Source organism: Ptychodera flava, chromosome 10 (genome assembly GCF_041260155.1).
Source record: "Ptychodera flava strain L36383 chromosome 10, AS_Pfla_20210202, whole genome shotgun sequence".
NCBI classification, from domain to species: Eukaryota; Metazoa; Hemichordata; class Enteropneusta; family Ptychoderidae; genus Ptychodera; species Ptychodera flava.
The window spans coordinates 42,231,966-42,249,604 of NC_091937.1; the positions used below are offsets into that span (position 1 = coordinate 42,231,966).

At 36.4% G+C, this 17,639-nt stretch overlaps 1 protein-coding gene across 1 annotated transcript in view; it reads right to left on the reverse strand.

Annotated features, from left to right (window-relative positions):
* Window positions 1-17,619, reverse strand: part of LOC139142840 (intersectin-1-like) — a 76,916-nt gene extending 59,297 nt beyond the window's left edge. Inside the window, 15 exon segments of the mRNA XM_070713006.1 lie at window positions 680-820; window positions 1,494-1,643; window positions 2,074-2,185; window positions 2,382-2,434; window positions 2,690-2,787; window positions 3,434-3,876; window positions 4,339-4,497; window positions 5,295-5,406; window positions 6,151-6,255; window positions 10,960-11,043; window positions 11,628-11,797; window positions 12,466-12,529; window positions 12,902-12,982; window positions 13,368-13,435; window positions 17,559-17,619. Of these exon segments, the coding sequence (XP_070569107.1) occupies window positions 680-820; window positions 1,494-1,643; window positions 2,074-2,185; window positions 2,382-2,434; window positions 2,690-2,787; window positions 3,434-3,876; window positions 4,339-4,497; window positions 5,295-5,406; window positions 6,151-6,255; window positions 10,960-11,043; window positions 11,628-11,797; window positions 12,466-12,529; window positions 12,902-12,982; window positions 13,368-13,395 (1,800 nt within the window). The 5' untranslated portion in view covers window positions 13,396-13,435; window positions 17,559-17,619.
* Window positions 17,620-17,639: the final 20 nt, after the last annotated feature.

Here is a 17,639-nt window from a genome sequence, read left to right on the forward strand (position 1 = left end):
GGAAATGACATAGTTAAATATGATATGGAAATAAAGTTATAAAGGAAACGTGTTGACCTTATTATACACATTGTTCATCTACATATGAAGCACAGCAAGACTTAGCTATGTAATGCAAAAGTTAACAGAAACCAAGTCAGAGTCATTTCTATTCGATGCAGCTTGTCATACAGTAATTATATAGTTCCACAGTCATTACAGGATGTTTACGTATAGTATGATGGTTACAAACTGTTCCATCTGTGAGTAATATGGGTAAATTGATTTTGAAACAAATCAGCATTTCTCGTTTTTTCCTGTGATGGTTTTTTTACAAGCAAAGGAGGATAAATTCTGGTAAAATGTGTGAGGATCCCTGAGAACATTAACAGGCTAATTGCTCTTGATCATGAAACTAAAGAATCTTTTCCTCTTCGGCATGTAAAACAGTTGTAGCAACAAACACACACTATACCACAGATGTCATATTGATCTTAATACCATTACCAATAAAAGAAACACACATAGTTATCTCTTACACAGATGTAACATCTTCTGCATTGTTCCATGATAATTGATACCACTGTCTTATTCAACAATGAAGCAGTACAGAAAATAGACGTTTACAATGTGTTGAGAGGTTCTATGTTATATACAAAGCAATATGAGGACACAGGGAATTAAGACATGTATCACCAACCTGTAGCTGCTGTTCTAATCTTTCAATTTCAGTCACTTGGATTCCTCTTGTTTGTGCCATAAGTGTTAAATTACCAGTTTTATCTTGTATGCCAATTTTGGTGTCATTCAGCTGCTTGTTCAGTTCAATTTTCCTAGATTCCTGTCAGATGGACGAGTAAAACCATACGATAGAATCAGTGTCAATACAAATACAAGGACTTTCACATCAGATAACAGAACCACTGTTGCTGACAATATGCTGAAAGCAGGTTATTTTAAAAAGAACATAAATAGAAGTATGACCCTAAAACATAGCACTATAAATACTGGTAATATGATGCTAAGAAAATGATATAAGACTTTTGAGGAAATCAAAACTTTTCATGACAAAAACCATTTTGTTCCTTTGGGCAAAGCATTAACATTTTTACATTACCAGAAACCCTGGATGTGTGTATTACGTATTGCATACTCTTCTCCTGGCAACTTTGAAAGATATTCTGCTTTATTAAAGGTATACAGTCACCTGTAATCTAAATATGCCCATATATGGTCAAAGGGGCGTTCCTTGGTATTCAAAATGCCTGTGTGAGGGTGCTGTTTTTTAAAAGCGGCCACCCGCTTAAAATCTGTGATTGGTTAGATTTTCTCTTTCCATGGTAACTGTGGCAAAATTGGAACAGGTGACAGTATACCTTTAAAACCTTTATATCTAAAAATTTTCTGATTGCAAACATTGTTACTTAAATTTTACTTGATTTATCCAAACAAATACAGGGTACTGATAACCAATATCTCATGCCTATGAAATCATTTTATAACTGAATACTTACCAGTCCATCAATTTCATAATCTAAAGTCTTGTTTCTTGCCTTCAGATGACACACTGCTTCTTGTTCTTTGATTCGTGCATTTGTCAATTCCTGTCTTTTGTTCCTTTCCCATTCAAGCTGTTTTTGTCTTTCAAGTTCCCGCTTAGCTGCCTGTAACAAGGAACAGCGGTATATCAATTGTCTGTAGTTTGACTCAGTCAAAACACATATTTATTTTATCTGGCCAGCTAATCCAGAGTTTTGTAGTTTCCACTCTATGAATTTGAATGTGTTTATCACTTTGCAATTCTTTCTTGCCACCTTTTTGAATTTTTTTGATAATTTAAATTTTATTTGAATTTAGATTTTATTTGAATATTTCAGATTTTCAACACATGAGATACAATACATCTCATACCAAAATGGTGAGTAATGTAGTTCTTCACTTGTACGTCATTACACAAGTAAACAGATGCAAGCTTGCTGTTAGTGGCCTCAGATCCGAGTTCACTTATACATTAACCACGGCCATCACCACCCAGCATTTTCAAACTTCATGTTTTGTAGACATAGTGTATGATACATGTACAAGACAACTCACTTCTCTTTGTTCCATAATTTTTCTTCTCTGCTCCTCTTTCTCAGCTTCAATTTCTCTCTGTCTTGCCATTATCTTTTCCATCTCCATCTGTTTTCGCCTTTCTTGTTCTAACCTGTATTATATGGTATTTCTTGGTTAAACATACATGTGTCCAACACATCAACAACAGCTATCCATTCACTATTTGTTCTTTTCTTCATTCAACTCACATCATATCTGATCAAACTATCAATATCCAACTTTGGAAACGTTTTTTTTCCTTTGGACATACAGCATTTCAGAATTAAATGAAGAGAAAGATTCCTTACCTTATCCTTTCTTTTCTTTCAAACTCCGCTCTCTCCTCTGCCTCTCTCCTATCCTGTTATCAATAAAATCACCGATAAAAACTATTAAACCTTTGACAAATCTACCATGACTGATACTAAAATTACATGACCCCTTTCTGTATAAGACAGGTAATTCCAATCACTAATCCACACTGATTTCAAAGGAACTATTCAACACAATTTTGGAAAATCACCACTTTTCTACAGAAAACTTAATTTCCATAGTCTGAAACCTCATGGTATACGAGCTCATATAAGAGTCCTACGAAAGTCTTACAAAGAACTACCTTTTCTCTCTGTTGTTCTTGAAGTAATAATGCTCTTCTCCTTTCCAGTTCTTGTTGTCCTCTGTCAAAATTTTGCTTTTTTCGTTCTTCTAGAGACACTATTCAAAAAAACATCAATATTAGGCCAATTATTTACATGTTGTGTTGTCAGATGGCAGATGGAAGGCTGCTGAAACTCTGAATAAGATCATTACTTGATTATTTTCTAGAATGTTGATTTGTGCTGTGATGCATACAATGGCTGGCCATTGTGGAACAATAACAAAAACATGTGTCTGTTTAACCCTTTAGTGGCCAAAGTAATTTTTGTCACCTTTATCATGGATACACCAGTCAGTTTTTCTCTAATTTTTGCTAAAATTTTGATAAAAATCTGTGGCCAAAGAAAGATATCTATTTGGTCTAAAATTATGAAAAAATTACAGAAAAATCATGAAATTGATGAATGTTGCACTAAAATTTTGGCGGGAAAATTACAACTCTCAAATGGTTAATACTTGAAGAATATTTTCTGGTAAATTACATACATGACATGTTGAAGTGATAGAACTTGTGCAATTTACAGTACTCTAGTGACAAAATGGATATGTGTGCACTACAAGATATATTGTTACTGGATGATCCATGGTCAGTATGTATCTGTTGTAACCTAACGTTGAATTGATCTTCTGTATATAATCCACTGCAAAAACAGCAACAACTCATGACGATATTGTGACAGAAATTACAAGTACGAGAACTCACTTGGTCTATTTTTCTTTTCATCTTCTTTCTCACTTGACTCCACACTGTCTACACTGCCTTGCTTGGTAAGAGTTCCACCCAAGGGTACTAAAGGCTGCATACCACCCATAGCACCCATGCCACCCATAGTACCCATTCCACCCATTGTACCCATTGTACCCATTCCACCCACTGTACCCATGCCACCCATGGTACCCATTCCACCCATGGTACCCATTCCACCCATTGTACCACTGCTAGTGCTGGTAGGTGGCAGTCCAACGGCGCCCCCACCAGGTACAGGCGCTCCACCAGAAATCTTTCGTCGGAATGATGGTGGTACCAAATCTGGTGGCAGTGTTTGTGGCAACTGTTTTCCAGACTTGACTGTGTCTACTAAATGCATCGCCAGAACAAATTCCTCCCTTGTCAACTTGCCATCATTGTCAATATCTGATAATGTCCTGCAACCACAACAGAAACTTACATTACTTCTCTGGACAATTTGTAAGAACGACTTACATGTTTTTTATAGAACACAACCTGTCATTCTCCACTGATACAAACTTCAACAATATTCAGTTACACAATAATACTAAAATATGGTGCCCCTAACGTCATGTGCAATTCTTGGGATGAGTGTCTTTCACCCAGTAAACAAATGTATTCATTGCTTTGATAAAGTTTGTATGCGATGTGTTATAGTTAGTATGAGAGTACAAGTGCTTCATGAACTCGTAGTGTATGGAGGGGTTGCAGTCAGAAAAATTGAAATAACTAGTTCGGTTATTGAACCACTCTTGTTTAAGGATGGGATTTGGCTTATTACTTTTGACTGTGATGTCTTTGCTAGCTGACTGGGTGCCGTACATTGTGAGTTCGAATCCGATCGAAAATCTACTGTATTTGATAAGATTGACACTTACCATATTTGTGCCAATGCTGGTTGCGGTAATCCTGACTGCACTAATACACCCCTGGCTTGAACCCCAGATAACCAGCCACTGCGCATTCTATCATGAGTGTTAAACAGCTGATTGTACTTCAGCTTGGAGTTCTGAGGTACAGCCCAGTCACCACTTGCCCTACAGGAAGATTACGTTTAGCATAATCACTTTTCTAACACTAACACTTTCCATATTCTATGCTGGAGAAGAAAATACTAATATAAATCTGATAACTGCAAAATATTGATACTATGCACAAGTTTGACTATGTTTCTTAGAAATAATGGAGAAATAATAAAGATTTCTAAAATTTTCACAACTTGATCATTTGATCTTCACATTTTTGAAATGTCAGCATACTCAATCTTTGTACATAAATTTTTGTTCTAAGTACCGGTAAGCAACTACTAGCATAAACCAATGTTATATCATTGCTTTCCTCGGCAATTTTACCTGAAAGGCCCCACTGCATATACTAGTCTCCTCTACTGTAAGTAGATGAACCGCTGTCCTTCAATGATATTGAACAGAAGCAGGACAGAAGCAGGGGCATTTCAACTTTATCTTGACAAATATGAATAATTGATTTCTTTATCAATACAATCAAACTTCTCTTGGGATCCAATTTTATTATTTATATGTATGTGAATGATCTGAATGATTATTTAGGCACTCAAATGTAAGACAGTCTAATTATACAACGCATCATGCAAACTTATTATTGCAATTAAGTCTGATTCTGGGGAGAATACTTTCTGTACAGCAAAAGATATTCTGCAAAAAACACAATCATCACCGTGAAATTCCTTGAGCAGCAACCACAGTTTCATTGAAAGCTTTGTTACTGCGGAGACTAACGTTACTTCCATGTTTTGGAAATACTTGAGCAAAGACTAGGTGGAGTGTGTCATTCTAGCATTCCTGGATATTCTCACCTAGACGTTGGTGGAGAAGCTGATCCAGTTGAACTGATGGATCCCGTCCTTTGCATTTTTGTTTCCACTCCTGATCCAAATGTGGGCTTTGCTGGCATTGTACTGAGGCCACCTGTGAGACAGTATTGCAGTTAGTAAGGATGCATTTTCATCTCTTTGAAAAATAAGAATTTGTATCATTTACATGATGTTCTCACTATGTAAAATGAAACATGCCATAATTAATATGCTTATTTGCATTTTGTTCACTTGTCATGGAATGTAGCAGACATTCATTTACAAAAAGGTGTACATTAATGAAACTTATATTATGCTAAAGGGTAAAAACCATGTATTGACTTGCTGGAGTGAACACGACACTAAGTAGAACTCCAAATTACCGATATGAAGCTTGTGAATGGAAGTTAATAAATGGTACCCATGTAGGTCAGCATCAGACTAATAATATTCTGAATCAAATCACACCATAACACAGGGTTTAAAGAAGATATTTCTTATGACACAATTGCTGAACATCAAATGTCATTAAAGCCATTCACAAAAGGACTTTTGCCTTGACAGACTTGATACCCATAAAAGTTTCTCAAACTCAGTAATCCCATTGGGGATGTTATGGTAATGAACATGAGTTTTAAGCTATGTAGTCCGTTATAGAATGTCTGTGAATTTCTTTGCACCAGAGTCATGCAAAGAAAAGTGGAAATGCCACAAAAATTTTGGCCTCAGATTTTTGAGTGACCATGTGTCTCTGTATATATACATGTGGTTTGTGTTTGTATCGCCAGTATCTCTGCTATTAAAGACTGCGAAGTCTCTGGTAAGAGATTTTTGAAATCTTCAGGCAAATATTACTCACCAGTCTGAGCCATGGGTTGCATTGGTTGTGTTGCCATACCTGTGAAGCCACTCTGTCCCATGGCTGGAGCTGTCAATGTCATTGGCATCACACCACCCATTGATGCTGAAACAGGTAGGAACAAAGTCTGATTTCAGACATAATCAATGACTGCACACATACAGTGTGAACTCAAGGTGTTGTCAGAAATATTCATATGCTATGTCAGGCATTTTGGTAACTGCTAAGGTGCATTTCACAAATGAATATGAATTACAAATCATGAGATAAATCCCACTTAATCTGAAATAGGACAGGGCTTGACAATTTTTTTTCCAGTTCACTTGTCCGTCGGACAAGTGGATTTTCAATTTCACTTGTCCTCTCAATAATTTCACTTGTCCTCCATTTGTAATAATCAAGACCAAAATGCTTGCGACGAAGTCCGTAGCGGCTTTCAGGGCTTTCTTATCTTGGTAATTTTCGCCGATGTTGACGCCGATTTTTTTCAAAAGTTTACATTGAAGTAGGCCTGCGTACGTTCTGTGTGTGTCCGGCGTCATACGGCCTCCATCACAAGAGGCCGTATAACGCCGGGAACTCACAGACCTGTACGCAGAGCTAACATTGAATTTGAAGGTACATATCATACATCGGCTTCCCGTTTTTGGAAGCATAAATGCCGTCGTAAAAAGATTGGTCAGTTTCTATCGCTGGTCGTCATTCGGTTCACGCATTGCGAGTGCATGCGATCGGATTGTTGGCAAGTGAAACCATGGAAACCGTACTATCGGGCTCAGCGGGACCCACAAAATTTCCACAATCATTGTCCCCGTCACGATCTCATCTGCGATGCGCCAAACAGTCCAATGCGGTTGACTAAACTCGTGAGACCTTATCGATTCAACGTGAAACATGTTGTATCTGTCAAGAAAGCATTTCGCTTGGTTTGGTCATGGAGGTAGTCTCTTCCTACCTCCATGCTTTGGCAATGGTGGGGTAGCCCTATTTGAGACACGACGTACTGAACATTTTGGAACCGTCATATTTCAACCAAGGCCACTCTGCTTTCCAAATTCCATTTCGGAGATAACATCTACGGCGTTTTTCCTCATCATAACGCTTATGTTTAGATCTTTTGTCAGAAATATCGATCATCACATCGAGTCGTCGATTCTCAGACGATCCCACTCACGCTGGCCCTCGTGGCGCCGTCGTAAATCATCACAATGTCGTTTCTCAGAGTTACACAATGCCCATCGTCGTAAACTACGTGCCTCTTTACGGCAACAACTTTGCTTGGTTTTTGCGTAGGTCTGCGGAGCGGAAATTACGCTCTGGCTCGCGAAAATGCACAATGCCTTGTTTGCATTAGTGGAAATATTACCGTAAAATACTCATATTTACAGCGATCACTCCACAAACTATCTGCCAACAATGTTCGTCTACCTCGCGAGGCCGCACGGTCGATTGCCAATAAGCACTATGGCATTGGGTTTTGCAATTTTTTACCTAATTTGTTGGGGCGGAGCAGTCAGCATACAACAAAGAAATGCTGTTTACGCCAAGTTTTAAGCAACTTTTTAATTGGACGATGAAACAATGTCATGTCGATCATCGAAAAATTGCAACATTGTGTGAGTCGGCAAATGAATCGCAGAAGAACGTCACAATTGTATCTAAAAAAGTCAGTGATTGACATTTATTTTGTGTGAACGACAACGCAAATCGGGCGACACCGCAACTTAGGTTCGCGTTGATTGCGCCAGAAGTTGTATAAACAACTTGTCCGGCGGGCGACCAGATTTTATTTTTGACTTGCCCGAACGTAAATTTCACTTGTCCCGGGCGTCGGGCGATAGGAATTGTCAAGCCCTGTAGAGAATTGAATATATTTAAATATGTGGTATTTTTGTAGCATATGGGGAAAGGTCATATCATAACTGCATATGTAAATGAAACAGGAATTTTGAAAAATAATTTTACTTGCACATCCATGTGAACTGGAACCATTTGGATAAATTATGCTCCAGGACATGGAAAGGTAAAAATTTGGTAAAAATTGATGGTGTGTTGAACTCCTAAGATGTGTACGCTCCTACTCCTAATTAAAGTTATACACATGGTGATATGATGTTGATAGTTTCCACTTTTACATCATTGTGTAAGGTGAATTTTCTAAATCTAAATGGAAGGAAATACAGTTGTACATTGAAACTGAACAGCAGTCAATACCTGACAAGACACTGAAACTTTGACAACACTTTGCTAAAAGTACATGTATGCTTATACCCATGGTGGTGTGTTTTATGAAACAGCTGTGAAGAAATGAGAGGTAATTTCCGATGTGTGTGAAAAGGTATGAGTAGTTATGTCCACAGTGTTCAAGACAGAAGAGCCCCTGATGATAGACATAGGAACATAGTTTTCATGGTGCTACCGACCAAGGATGAATAAACTGGAAATACAAACAAACAAATACAAACACAATGTCACTGATGTACCAGTGATGTAAGGTGTAGTCAGGCTGTAAACATTGATTTTCTAGAAATGTACTCATGTACAAGTCAGTTTAAGATATATGCATTCATGCAATATAGTAGAAATGCTGTAATTATTGCTTTTGTGTATTTAAATATTTAAGAATAATCTCAAATTAATTGAGTGATCTAGAAATTCTTCTATCACCGCACACTATGATAAATGACTTCAATTAGCAAAATCTGTTCATAAAGTATTTTACTGGCTGTATTATTGGTAAAAAGCTGAAAAAATAACTGTCTGTACATTTTATTAATAATCACAGAATAAACCTTATCTTGCCATGTCAATATGTCGCGATCAGGTAAAGTTAGTTATTATACCAGTCAGGCATAATATGTCCCATGTGTTGCCTTTTAAGATAGGCTTGGAAGGCCCTTGAAAACATAGACATTGTAAACATGATTTTTACTGAGTAGAACCTACTTTAACAGAGCATGCCAAATAGTTGAAAACACATTTTGGTTCAATAACATTTTTCACTGACTTGGCAGCTTGGGAAGTGATAGGACCTGGCAGGATATGGGATAACGGAGATGTATATTATCTTAATTTTGACTTGTACAAATATCATGTTTGGTTGTAGGCACGGTTACATCATCATCATATTTCGTGGCAAGCATGATATACGGTATCTAGACTCCATGTAACATGAAATACACCTGGAAGTAAATGAACATGCTGAGTGTATTTTGTAGCCACCACCAGTGAATGAAAACCCTGTAATAATAGACAGAAAGGAATATGACTTGCATGGTATGCATCTAGACATGCAGTAGGCTGACAGAAATATCAGTCACATATCCTTGTAACTGTATGAGTAAACAAATGAATGTAAGTCTACATGAAATGTGTGTGTAGAGGGAGAAGCTACTGTACATTACAGGACAATGTAAATGTACTTGGACAATGAGCACTGTAGTTGAATACATGTACTTGGGTACGTGGGATACTATGGAAGACGATAGGTCTACTGGCAGGTAGTCATGGTAATGTTCTAGATATTCAGACCTAACATCTGATTGTGTCACCATTGTTTTTGAGTTCCATTTTGTAGAACCAATGCAGCTACATGTTTCCTTATCAGTGTGGTGATAGGAATTTTACAGGGTCAGCTAAACTTTGAATATGTGTTGTTATACTTTCACTCTCATAAGCTGTAGGTAGTTATTGTGTATTTTTTATACATGTCATAAAAATACATTGCCCAGATTGGGCAATACGGAATCTATTACATCAAATTGAGTGGCAGACAAGTAGAGACCACATATTCAGTTAATATCTGACTTCATAACATGCAGACAACAGCTGTGTATAATTATTTCAGCTAGGGTTTTCAGATTGTACTGTAAGGGCTTGGTTACTCCTTAAAAACATCAATAAAATGGTATTAGAAAGATCTAGTAAGTATGGCATGTCAGCGACTGGCGGTAAAACTCCATATACAGACACTATGCTGTGAAGAATTTGCCTTCATGTACGGAAGCCAGAACATGACCATGAATACCTGATAATTAATGATATCTGCTTTGCTACATCAACCGCTTGACTACCATTGCCAATGTTATATGTATTCCGGATACTAAATGTGAACATGTATCCGATCCTGCCAGAATTTTCAGGCACTCACGGCATATAATAATTCAAATGGCACTTGAGAATTTCAGCTTTTGGGGTAGTGAAGAGGTTAGAGTGAACGTCATCAAAATTGAACTACCAGCAAGAATCAATGTCATGGAGAACAAAGAAGATGCTGACAAAAACAGAAACATATGCCATTCCATTTTTATGGACCTGTGAAACACAATATGTATACATGTAGATGGCACATGCACTATATTAAGGTAGAATGTGCCTAACGGACAGACATCTAAAAATTTTACAATACTGTTTTAGTCCACCACCTGTTGGGGTTCATTTTGAAGTTCGTGGAGATGACATAATTTTTGTGACAATCAAAAATATAATTTTTTCCCCGAAGTGTTAACAAATGGATGGCAGCCGATAGTTGAAATTCAAAATGGCTGACATCCCTATATTAACTCTTGGGGAAACCAAAATTTTTGATTTTCAAAAAAACTAAGCCAGTGAAATTTTCTTAAACCAAGAGCTTTAAAATGATCACCAATGAGTGGTAGACCAGAAAATATATCAGTCCCAAAGACACATTCTATCTTAATCTCAGAGGTGTGCTAGCTCAGAGATGTACAGTCAATACAAATGTTTGATGATTGTATGGCTTTCTCACAACAAAAACTTTAATTGTGGTAAAGATATCACAAAAAGCACCTGTCCATGGTTGTCTATAACTAGGCTGTTGAAAAGAAGACCGCATTAGTGGTTGGTTCATGGGCATCATTGGTGACAAACCAGCTAGGAAAAATAAAGAAACAGGTCATAAAAAAATACATTGTATTAAGTTATTGTGCATTCATTAAAGAAATACTAAACAACAGTAACAATATGAATATTCAAAAATGAAGCTCTTTCCTATAAAATAACATGCGCTAATGTAATAAATGCATGCATGGCAAGAGACACATGACTTCTGGACTTGCAAAGATCCCAGTAGGCCTTTCCACTTTCTATAAAATGGGACATATTTCACGTCTCTATTGTAATTCTTTTGTCAGATAAATAAAGAAAATTCGCAGTAATAATCTTACATGTCAATGATAATGACCAGCATGGTGAGTTTACATTCCTAAAGTATTGTTGTAAGATTTTTCTTGAACTAGGCAAATAGCCAAAGTTTCAGCTAACCTTGCTGGAAGTGGATTTTCTTTTACAGGTACTTTCTTGCTGAACCAGCAGCAAGTACGTTGTTTGTTACCTTGGTTGTCTTTTATTGAACAAATGACCAACAATTTTAGCATCCTTTTGCCAAATACACCAGTTCCTAGTATTTGGTAGTCAGGGTACACACATCTTATAAAGTTGAAATCAAGATTCCTTACCCATAGGTTGTGTACCAAATGTCCCAACGGTAGGTACTGGATCACTCTTCAATCCTGCTGGCAGTGTGTTAGGCAGTTCATTTCCTTCCAACTTTTTCTTGATCAAAAACATGGCAATAGAGAATTCTTTCTTATCCATGCGGCCATCTCCATTCATGTCGGCCAGTGTCCTATAATAACAAAGTATACACATTCATGTCAGTGAGTGTCAAATAATTACAATATACAGATACATTCTATCATCCATGCATGATACAGAAATCTCATCTTGTCTTTTTGTAATTCATCTTAACAAGGCACATGGATAGACTTAGCCTCTGTAATACTTGTAATAGTTTTGGATTTTATAACTTACTGATTTGTGACTTTTGAAATACAATTTTAATCACCATTCAAATGAATCGCCTTGAAAATAACACTAACCTGCCACAGAATAATCTTTACAAATATATGCTGCACATGTCAATGATGACAGGTTTATGATTACTACATGTACAATAACACCTCACTGGTTATATAAAGTGGTTTTGGACATACTGGTAGACCTTTAGTCTTTAACTATAGCCTTCAAACATAATCTACCTGCGTGCTTCAGTACTGTTTTATATTCTGCTGTAGTATAATAACCTTACAGACCTTCTGCTGCAACCATAATTTATTAAAGCAAATCATAGTTTGTCAAAGAGAAGTTCACATGACACATCTAATATGCTAACATGGTTAACATCAGAGGTGTTCTTTAGCTCACCCAATTTGACAGACCTAACCATGTGACTGATACTTTTGTATATTCATTGCAATGACTGTAGAGTAGTAGAAAACAGGGGTATGAGCTTACCATATTTTCCTTAAAACATCTGGGGGTAATCCTGATTGCAGGAAAAATGCCTTTGCTTGTTCACCTACAGAACAACACAAGGAAAATATTGTTAACATTTAACCATCACTGTAGAACATTATACAATTGACGATCTGCACCTTGTTTTCTCAACTGGCTGGCATCAATTGATAAGGAAACTCAAATATAAGTGGCATGGGTACAATCATAGCTTTTCTATACAACCTTGTAATTGCTATAGGTCACCAAATGATTCTGTTGTTCTGCAAGCCCATCTGTTGTTTACAGTTGAATTTTACACAACCAATGATTACTACAAATGTTTTGTTAACATGTCTGGTCTATTATGTGTAGGAGTGATATGTCTGATTCCAGAATGTTCATAGAAAATCAGGCATAGCTGCCATTGACTACAACTGACTGAGTGTTCACATACCTGTTATGTAGCCACCCACTGGACGAAGTGGAAAGAACATATTATCATGTTTAGCTCTGTCTTCTGCTGTTATTCTCCATGCTATCAAAATATACATTTACGTGTTACTGAACATGAAAAAGTATTTTCTAAAAGGCAAAAGGTTGGATATAGATAAAAAGTATCAAAGATACCAAAGGGAGATGTATGCATATTCTTGAGCACACGTAGCTCAGCCTAACTGATACTGAAATTTTGCATGCAAAATTTGTATCAAGTATTCATGAAATGACATTGGTGATTTCAGTTTGTGATTAGTTTTTGAGTAGATTGGCAAGAACTAGCAAGATGTAAAGCATGATGGGTGGCAATTTACTGCTAAGTTTTGAAAGTGACAGATTTTCATGTAGCTGATTCTTGGACTCCCTGAAAACAAAATAAATATGGCCGATTTGGTAGAAGACATTTTTTTGAATATTATCCTTACTTTGCGGTGATCCTGGAAACTGCGCCATGATGGTGGAGTCGAACTTGTGTCACCACAGATGTAGAATTCTGCAAATAAATGAGTGTTACTGTAATTAACATCAATCATTAAATACACTTACAGTGAAGACTGGAGGACAAATGCAGTAATTTTGTATTCATCATTAATAGCCTAGGGAGTCATTAGGGTCAAGGTTCAGGAAACCCTTTCAGTTTGTATCCCAAGGTGTGTGTTCATTAATCTTCATTTGTGTCGATGACAATTCAACCCTGTCATCATGTGAATATTATAAATATTCTGTACACGTATAAATATTGTAACGGTTTACATGTACTGTGCTATAAAACAATGTTTTTGTTTCTTTTTTTAGCAGATATACCGTACATGCAGACAAATCTTTTTTTGTCGACAGCAACAGTCACAGGACCTGGTTTATATACCTTACAAGTTTTAATAGACAATCAAGGATACATTATCATTTGAGCAGCATATTCAAAAACTCTCAGTTTACATTGGCACGATAATTCAATTGTTTGGTGTGTAAGAAGAACAGTATGTAAAAAGCACACTACTGGATTAGTCAGTGACCCATTCACATCTTCAGGATGAAGTTGATCACTTCAGGAATAACTGTAATGAAGCCCACCTAGCAAAGTTCAATCCTCATCTTGTAATGATGCAAGATAAAAGGTTTTAAAAGCGAAGTCTTTAGGCTTTAGTCAGAGCAATATAAAAGAAGCAAGTCTGGACAAAATGTAGACAAATAATCAGAGTTAGATGATGGAAAACTGTATAAGGATTCATCTCATTTATCAAACTCAGATAGATTTGCCATTATTGTGATTTTGCAGATATGAATGTCAGGTACAACTAAGAAGTGTGTGCAATCAAACAATCACTTACATGAACAAGGACAGGAATGTGTAAATTCCTATGTTTTTGCATTTCTTTTTCTTAATACCATTGTGATGTGGGATCTTATTGTGTTGTGCATCCAGAGAAAAATGCATTGGAACCAGCATGTCCTGTTGTAGACTTATGCATGTGCATTCTAGACACGGGCACATATGAAAGTCATATAGTTCTCTATTTGAATGCCCAAGTTGATAGGATTCCAGTCAGCCCTATATATCATACGACATAGCTTTGAACATGACAGGGAATGTCTGTATCAGTGTATCAAGTAGACTATTACAATGGTTACAGGGTAAAAGGGAATCTTTCAAATCAGGGCTTCAGATCTGCTTACATTTATTCTATGCATTCTATGATCATGACAACACTGCAACAATCTTGGTTTTTGGAGGACGCTGGGTATATGCTATCACTATCAGATAGATAAGTTGACATTGGCCATTGATTATGCATTGGTTGAAGGATAATAGTATACCCACAGTAAATACATGTAGTTCTATTCTCTTTCATAACTAGCAAAGCGATGACATGCCCCTGGCACTGAAACACCCAACAGTAGCTACCCTTGTGTGTAAACATACAGGTATATTATAATTTCTTTGTTTGCATATCACTGCCACTATCAGTAGCATTCCATGAGTTCTTATCTGATCAATTTACAGTTAGAGTCCTCTAAAGTTGTTATCACATATACACACTTCAAATTGCATTGTGAGTGTTACCCTTCATCTGTTTCCCCTTTTAACCATTCCATCAGTATGGTTTAGCCCAAACCTATTGTTATCAACAGCGATTGTGGACCTGTTTAAAAGGAATCAGGTTGAACAGGTTAAAAAATCAATATTACATATCTTGCCTGCTACTGTCATTGCATCTTTTGAATCTACATGATCATTATATTGACCCTGCTAATGTTCTTGGCTGGCTGTGATATTGGACTTCAGAATGACTAAGAACAGTTTGATTATCTGACTTTACTGGCAAGATGTGAAAGATAACTCCAGTAACTTACATTCTAATAATATAAAAGGCATTAATAAATCACAATTTAATTTTGGTATTTCACAGAAGAACTCTATAGAATGAAAGTGGAACGAAGATGTTTAATAATGATGGATTCTATTGTTTTACTTATAAATATGTGAATTTAAACCAGCAAAAATGTTTCCCAGTGGCGAGTTGACATCCTTGTAAAATGTAATGATCGCAGAGTCCATAGAAATATCTTCATTAATTCAAAGCTTTGATAACAATTCACTTCCTGTGACAGGCTCAATTATAGCTACATCCTGGCTGATGTGAAACCTAGATTGTTTTGCCACAATTATTCAATTATACGGTACTCTCAATGGGGAACTGCACAGATGACTAAGAAACGTTAATTTCTATTGATTATTTAATGTAATAAAGAGAGAGCCACATTTCAGTGAATGTTGCAATTTTATAATGTGATTTGATATTATCAAAGTCAAAAACAACCCATGTTACCTCATCTGTTTCTCAATCCTGTTCTAGGTAAGTTGAATATCAATGGAAGCCCATGTCCTGCTTAGAATAATCTAAGTATGAAACTTACATGTTGGGTATAAAATTTCCAACTGTAACAATCCATAAATAAAAGAGGAATTCTCAAAGAATGAATGGCCTTAAAAGTCAAATGAAATTTTTGGTACATAGTTTGAATGGTAAGTTATATGAGTCTTCAATTTACTTTCAAGTAGGCGTGGTGAACTGAAACACTCTCTGAGAAGGCATCCCAGCAAAGCTGAGGAAGATAAGAACGTGCTTCTGACATAGGAAACTCACTTAATTTGACCACACCCTCTCCCATTTGACTGTTGCACTGTGGAACACATAATAACACAGTTATGATTTTAATACTTTATCTACTGTCACTATGTCTATGTAAACACGTGCAGAAAATAGATGTAAGTTATGAAAAATAAAATAAAATATGGTATCTGTTACATACTTCTATTATCTTGCACACAGTGAAATCAGGTTTATGTACACAATACTTGTATCCAGATATGTATTCTGGAAAGTTATTTAGCAGAGAAATCTCCTATGCTCATATTATGCTGTACAATTATCAGCACATGAATTTATATTATATTATTTATTCTGCAAAGTATATTAATCAGTCTACAGGAGCAGACTGTTTCAAGCAATTCTAGTTTCCTTATAAAAGAAACAATATGGAAAACGCCAGATTAGATCATGATTGGTAGAATGTATAATAATACCCAGTGTCTATGAATGTGATTGGTGGAATGAAAAGAACATGATATGTTGATGATTTTCGTAGATTGGATGAGTACATCAATACACAGCTGTTGGGTAAACAGAATCAAAAAAAGGACTGGCAAAAGGCAAGGTAAAAAGTATTGGCATATTATTAACATGATTCATCAAGACTGTTCGATTGTTTTGATTGGTTAGAGTTGCAGAAAACCCAGCTCAATTTCCTTTTTCACAGAGTGCACTTGTAGCTGCCCCATACACTGCATATTAATTGCTATTGTTTGACTGAAGTCAATGTTGGATTTAAACACAAACTGCAGACGATATTATCTCATGCAAAGGGTAACACGTGGCAAGGACTACCTAAAGGCAAAAATACTGTTGGTTCAAATGCTTGTATGCTTTGCAAAATTTCCCTATACTATGACTTGGATGCAAATACTGCTAATTTCATAAACACGGTTACTCTACTGTAGGAATGGGGGGTAGGATAGAGTAACCATGTTATAAAAATTGTTGGAAAATGATGTATAATTTGAGACAGTTGAAAAATTACGTGTTGAAAAGTGTGCCTTCTAATTTCTAACATTTCTGAGCTTTTAGAGTCGATTTTATGGATTTTTTAAATTCCTCTCAGTTAGTCCAATAGCATCGCCTGAAAACTTTTGGTCAAACTAACCTGCATGGAGCACTGATGTTAACCAGCAAAAATCCGCAATAACTGAAATTATGAAAATTTGCATTTGGCATATCTTTGTGACTAAATGGATCTGTAATCTCTAAACTGCTGCAGAATTGCTTTTGAAATCCCTTGAAGATTTTCCAGATTGGCAAAGTGGCTATGAATGACCTTTGTCTAATGACAGTAAAGTACTAGCAGAGACCTATGAGTGTGATTTGATTAGTACCATATCCAGGCACCATAGTCAACACAGTAAGGAAGCAGCCGCCCTTGACATAGCTGGATATTGTTACACTGATACAATCTGACAGTTGACCTCAACAGGGCCAGCAAACACCAAAACAATGTACCTTTTCATCACAGTATGCTTTGACTTCCTAATTTAATTTTAGACAGCTGTTAGTCATCTATTTAATGAAGTCACCCTTCCA